The sequence below is a fragment of the Centroberyx gerrardi genome, chromosome 18 (assembly GCF_048128805.1).
Source record: "Centroberyx gerrardi isolate f3 chromosome 18, fCenGer3.hap1.cur.20231027, whole genome shotgun sequence".
Classification (NCBI taxonomy): domain Eukaryota; kingdom Metazoa; phylum Chordata; class Actinopteri; order Beryciformes; family Berycidae; genus Centroberyx; species Centroberyx gerrardi.
Window position 1 is genome coordinate 20,617,049 of NC_136014.1, and position 7,264 is coordinate 20,624,312.

General features: G+C 38.9%; 1 protein-coding gene across 1 annotated transcript; it reads left to right on the top strand.

The window, feature by feature from the left end:
* Positions 1 to 6,265: 6,265 nt before the first annotated feature.
* On the top strand, positions 6,266 to 7,264 carry LOC139923461 (trace amine-associated receptor 1-like). The gene has a single exon (XM_071914254.2). The coding sequence runs from the start codon at positions 6,266 to 6,268 to the stop codon at positions 7,262 to 7,264; it is 999 nt and encodes a 332-aa protein (XP_071770355.2).

Sequence of the window (7,264 nt, forward strand, 5' to 3'; positions counted from 1 at the left end):
CTTAATGTTTGGAGTGCTCAAATATTGACTTATTGTTTGGAGTGCTTAAGTATTGACATGTTACTAATGATCAAAGTTGGCACAATAAAGATTTACACTTTATCTCATATATGTTGCCTATATCTGCATTTTCCCTGTACTGTACACAGTATCTGTATGTAGAGTCCAAGAGATATAGCGTCTATTACTCTCCCCTTAGAGATGTAGCCTACATACATAAATTAAATTATACAATAAGTGACAATATAACAAAGAATGAATACGGTAGGTGTGCTAAAAGAAATCTTAAAAATGAAACCTACAAAATTTAAAACATTTATATGCCGCTTCAGACAATATTGCTGCTTAACAATTATGCCATGTTAACAACAGTAACTTAATTCTTACGACATCAAGAATAGATCATTTTGCATTTTATTATTCCTGTCAATTTTTGAATGTAATATCAAAGTAAACTCTTTCCTCTTTTTCTTCAAACATTTGATGGCTTAATGTCAGAAAATAAACACGGGGGCGTCCTGGTGGCTCGGTGGTCTGGGGCGCATGCGGGTGCGGCATCCTGGGATCGAATCCGGCCCAGGACCTGTCGCATGTTTTCACCCTGCCTCTCCCAATCTTTACTGTCTCTTTACTTTGAAGTAATAAAGAAGATATTAATAAGAAAATAAATACAGCATCCATCGAAACACAGAGGATATAAAAAGATGCATGGAATATTTGGCTTAAAGATGGTGAAAACCTGCTTTGTTCAACACTAAAGGTATAATTACTAAAAAAAGTATTATGAAGAAATAACAGAGCATTTGGCGCATCATATAATTAACTTTTTATGAACTATAATAAACAGGGTTACAAAGTGCAAAATAAGCAGTACCAGAACAAAAAAACAAAATCCAAACAAAAATAAAAATATAAAAATAAAACATAAATAAAACATAACAAAATTACAGAACATAAAATCACGTAAAAGCTATTGTATAAAAGAAGAGGCAGACGGAATCTCCTCATGAAGGCTATTCCATAAAGTGGGGCCCCTGACAGCAAAGGCATGGCCACCTTTGGTTTTTAAACTAGTCAGACCTTGGGATGGAGGGCAGTGTTAAGGTGGAAGACCTAAGAGGCTGTGTCTGCGTATAAAGCTTCAAAAGATCAGAAATGTAAGTGGGGGCTATAAGGGCTTTAAAAGTTACAGGAGAATTTTAAAATCAATTCTAAATTTAACTGGGAGTCAATGTAGAGAAGCCAAAATGGGAGCGATGTGATCTCTTTTCCTAGTTTCAGTAAATATTCTGGCTGCTGCGTTTTGAACCAGCTGCAGCCTGGAGAGGGCCTTGCTACTGAGGGTGGAGTACAGAGAACTGCAGTAGTCCGGGCAGGAGGAGACAAAAGCTTCTTTGATAATGCTACATTAACCTTGTCGCTAATGTCAGCTTTCTAGTTTACTGTCTTAATGCCCAGACTAGCATTGTAACCAACTAACCCTTAAAATTCCATAGTCGCCATTTTATGGTGTACCAGCCAAATTACCACAGCAAACAGTGGAAAGACCGTTCTATCCATTCAAGGTCTGTGGGCGTGTCATACAAATAAACAGGAATCTACCTGTGCTCTCTACCTGTCACACATGGAAAAAATATAGGCCTACATGAGCATATTTCTTTCAATAATGTTCTTTCTTTTCAACAATCACAAAATGATAACTAGAAAAGGCAAAATTTTCTAAAGAAAATTTAAGTGTGCTTGCCGCCCTTGCAATGCCGCTGCCCTTAGACTTGGCGTTCACTAGCTTTGCTAAGCGGTGCAGCATTGCAATTGTTAGCATTTTGACAGACTAGACTCAGTAAACAGAGCCAGTTGCGTTCAAAGGCACTGGGAAACTTTTCTCATCACTGCACAGCAACATGTTTGGTATCGAACGGAACTACAGATTCCCAGCTTTCCAAGGACCCTAAACGCATCACAAAGTCGGTGCCGAGGCTGACAGAAAGCCGATGTGGGGAACTCATGGTCTCTGTCGCCATCTGCTGGCTGTGTCGAAGCACTGACATGAATGAGCGCGACCATTTCATTTCATGTCATTTTATACAGTAAGGTCAAGTTTTAAAAAATGCTGTCATCACATTGAAATGGTTACTATGAGGCCATATTTAATCACACATGAATGCAATTGGGCTCTTTGGATTCACAAGAGTCTCAGCTTTTCAGCCATACCCAATTTCTACAATTCCATGACTGTTTAGGTACCACAGTGTGCAGAAATAGGGAAAGAAAAAAAGGCGAGAATAACATCTTTTCACTGCATGCAGAACACTGTGTCTTTAGTACCCTGGAGCTCATATAGCCTATGTAGCTGACATATGTCAGATATGGCTGTAAAGCTAAGACTCTTGCGGTTCTAATGAGCCATTCAGATATCTTGATGTGAGAGGTCAAGGGACCCGTTTGAAAATAGTCATGCCCATTTACCTTTGTCAAAAACTTCGCAGAGTTTGGAGCTATGTTACATAACATGGCTGGTACCTACGTATTCGTCTGGATGTCTAGTTTCCGATAATAAAAAAAGCTCCGCTCTAGCTTAAAAACTGAGCTCGTGAGAAGCTCCGTTAAACGTCGGCCGACGCGCAGAAACCACCATACTCTGTGTGTGTACCGTAGCTTCAGTTAGATTCAGCTACTGTGTGTGAGAAACCAGACGTACCTCCCGATCTCCAAGTCCGTCTGTCCCAAATGCATCAAGCCAGCCATTAAAAACTCTGCACTAGACTTTTAATATACAGAATAAAAGTCCAAATACATCCATACTGATCTGATTCTACCTTAGCTTCAGCTACTGAGTGGGAGGCTTCCGATCTCCGCGGAGAAACAAGGACAAAACCAAACTTACATTTCTGGCTCTGTGATCCTGTGATTGAGTCCACACGGTTCTCAGGTTCTCATCCTTTTACAATGGGTGTGTATTGCGTCTAAAAATGCCATTGAATCATTAATATCTCAAAGAGCTTACGACGGATCTCTTAGAAAAGTAATAGCGCACGATTCCTCAATGAGCCGCACATTTTGATGTTTAATATGTCTATGTACTGTAAAAACTGTAGGAGGAGATACATCCTAAACTTTTGTCCATAAGAAGAATAAGAATAAAAATAAGTATGCAAGATAGTAAGAGTGTGCTCTGCCTACGGCAAGCACACTAATTATTAAATGTAGGGCTGGGCGATATGGCAAAAATCTTTATTACGATATAACTTTTTTTTTATCAGTCGATATCGATATATCACAATATAAACTATGTCATTTTTGTCAGGCTTAAAAATTACCTTTTGAATGAAAGCTGAAGATACCAATGTTATTTGGAGGCTTTTTTCATTTTCAATCATAAGAGAACATGAAAATGCGGTCTACTGTTAAGTGCCTGCCAAAAAACAAATGCAAGGTAGTCATTTCCGGTCAGCATATATCCTTTGTGCAAAATACAGCATTTACATAATCATTAGGATATTGAATGCCTGAAATCTAAAATCTGCCAACTCACATGATATATAAAGATTACTTATGAGCCGACGCTCGAACCGCTCTCCAACGGTAAACTCACTCATCTTCTCAACTTCAGCAACCAAAGCAGAAAGCACGTGTAGGATTTGTACAGCAACCTATAAGGTTGGGTTGGTCCTGCGAGGCAGAACGAGGCTCAAGCAGGCACAACGAGGCTCAGGCAGGCTCACCTCAGCGCTGGTGCTGAGGTGGAGCGGGGAGCTGAGAAGACGTCTCTGGGTGATGATAAACATTAGCCTAGCTAACGTTAGCTACAAAACGGCAGGATGCCGGCTCTTAGTCCTGTCCCTGCTTCATCCTCATTAGTTGGTAGAACTCTGAAGTGACATTAGCCCCTTTCACACATGAAACCCGTAAATGTGCCAGACTGAGTTACCGGTAATGGTGGCAGTTTGTGTTGTTCACACAAGACATGCCGCTCCGCCTTTTTAACGTAATGCTGCCATTCACACAGCACTTGCAATACCGTTACATTCCACTGTTGTCATTTCCCGGAAATTACGTTTAACCGCCGGAGTCTCTGCAGTTTGAAAACACGGCGGGTTAATCTCCCCGTCCGCCCGACTCCAAGGATCTCTCTGATTTCACCGTCTGTCCAATTCCACTTTTTCCTCAAAAAAAATAAAGCTCCAGCCTTTTGTATGGTGGTTTGTATTCCCCTCCTACAGTTCCACAACAGAGCGTCCTAACATTGTGCTTGTTCGGTCTGTGCAATTTTTTGGTCATTTTCTTTTCAGAAACAGAAATTTAAAAAAATGAAAAACGAATGGTGATTTGATTTTCATTTAAAAATCTACAAATTAAAGAAGACATTTCTTGTTTTCCTGGTCAGAAACGGCAGATAAAACATAAAGGACTTGATTTTCCTTTTCTCTTTTGTAAAACACAGATCGCTGTTCAATTCGGTAATAAACGTTATTTCATTATTTCATGTATTTTGCCAGAAAAATCAGACTAGTTAATAATAATAGCCTGTTGATTGATCACACACGATAGGTCTAATTATGATCTGATATGCGCAATATTCTAATATCCATGTGCTAGAGCTTTCTCAGCTCTCAGGGATAGGAAGGTGAAATTATTCCAGACAGGAAAATGGTCTTTGTACATATTTTCTATCAGAAATAAAGTTTATTACTGAGTTTAGCAGCGCCTCCCGCTCCTCTCTCTCTCTGTCTCTCTCTGCTGAAAGACGCACAGCAGCTGCTTCTCTCTCAGACCCAAAATGAGCTTTTTCGTTATTTTTTATTGTCTGTTTAACAAAGGAGAAAAGGAAAATCAAGTCCTTTATAAATGTTGATTCTGCTGTTTCTGACCAGGAAAATGAAAAATACCTTCTATTTCTGTTTTTCAGTTATGGATTTTTAAATGAAAATCAAATCACCATTCGTTTTTAATTATTTAATTTCTGTTTGTGAAAAGAAAATAGAATGACCAAAAATAAGAAAAAAAGCTTTGTTTTTTTTACCCATTAGCCTTTATGCACGGTTATTCTTAAGGGCTTCTGTCGCAGTGTGTGTTTACAAAATGTGTTGTGGTTTCTGTCACCCTCTAGTGGTCAGAAAAAAATCGCTTAGTGTAGCTTTAACCAGCCAAGCAATCAGTTCTATCAGCTTTCTATTGAGCATGTATTCTATTTATATTGAGTATAAGTTCTATCGCGATAGATGTCGTTATCGTTTTATCGCACAGCCCTGCATGGCCCTCAGTATGGTTAAGGTTGACACCCCTGCTATAGACTGAAGTAAACATGTGTAACATAAATATATGTAAACAATCCAAAATAGCAAAACAAATGTCCATAATAAATGAACAATTTACATTACAAAACTGAAATGGCTCCAACATAGGGCCATGGGCCTTTTTGCTCCATGGCCAAGGAGAAAGTCTTATGTTCAAAACATATTTGGTTTCAAAATATTTAGGTTCAACACATATTTGCTTCACAAGTTTGTTAGTAAGTTTAAATGAAATTGAAATTGCATGTTCACACACACACACACACACACACACACACACACACACAGTCTTACTTAAGTCACTTTTGGGGTATTTACATAGACGTACATTAATTTCCTGGAGACTTACCCTAACCCTAACCCTAACCCTAACCTAACCCTAACCCTTAACCTAACCCTAACCTTAACCACTGACCCAAAAATCAGCTTTTTACCAACTGGGGACACGGCTTTTGTCCCCAATTGCACAAGCCGTCCCCAATCAACTGGTCTTAAGTCTAGTGTGTGTCCCTGAAAGTGACTTAAGTCATACCGACACACACACACACACACACACACACACACACACACACACACACACACACACATATATTTGTTGTTATGGCATCTCATGTAAACAGGATGCATAGTTTCCCACATCTGATTGGTCAACCAAAGTTTTTATTAATTATGGTAATAAGCTGGGGATTGATAAATATGAAAGTCAAGTCCAAAGGTACTGCTCAGTGGAACAGAGAGCAAGGAATCACATCAACATAGATGCATGAACCATCTGGAGGGGTTAAGTAAGGCATGGTATGAAACTTTATGGAGCGCTAAAATATACTGAAAATATTTTTTCCCCCCAGGAAACAGATATTGTTGGGATTGAATATTCTTGCTGAAAGAAATATTATATGAATGCAATTATTTCAGTATTAATGATCATTTATGGAAAACTGAATTGTTAAGCAGAATAACAGGAACCAGGAAGCATGGAACCTGAATTCATTTTCAATGAGACTGTTAAGGACATACATGTCTGTTATGAATCGGACAACTTATCTTGCATAATGGTAATCGCCCCTTCAATGATACGCGTATTATTATATATTTTCTTTGGCTCATTATCTGTTCTCACAACATGTGGAAACCTTCTTGTCATAATCTCCATCATTTACTTCAAACAGCTCCACACTCCAACTAACTACCTCATCTTCTCTCTGGCTGTGGCTGACCTCCTTGTTGGGGCTTTAGTCTTACCTTTCAGCATGGCACTCTCTGTAAGCTCATGTTGGTATCTTGGAGATTTACTTTGTAAGTTACGAAACAGCTTTAATATTTCACTGAGTACATCTTCCATTCTGAACTTATGTTTTATTTCTATTGACAGATATTATGCAGTGTGTCAGCCTTTGAGGTATAGAACTAAAATAAATGTTCATGTTGCTGGGATCATGATCCTGGTGACCTGGGGAAATTCTGCCCTAGTTGGACTTGGCATCGTAATTATGGGATTCAAGGAAGGAGAATGTGAAGGAAGGTGTTATTTTTCACATATCCCAATTTCAGGCATTATGGGATGTATTTTCTCATTCTACCTCCCAACGGTTGTAATGCTCAGTATCTACCTAAAGATTTTCCTGGTGGCACAGAGACAGGCACGTAGCATCCAGAACACAAACTGTCAGAGCATAAAGTCTGGAGCATCTGTCAGTAAGATGGAGAGAAAGGCCACAAAAACTCTGGCTATCGTTATGGGAGTTTTTCTGATCTGTTGGACTCCTTTCTTTCTTTGTATCACCGTTCAGCCTCTGAGTAATTACTCAATACCAATTCCTGTGATTGAAACACTTAGTTGGCTTGGATGGTCAAATTCAATGATCAATCCATTTGTTTATGCATTCTTTTACAGCTGGTTCCGGGCAGCTTTCAGGATTATAATTTCTGGCAAAATATTTCAAGGTAATTTTGTAAACTCAAAACTCCTTTGA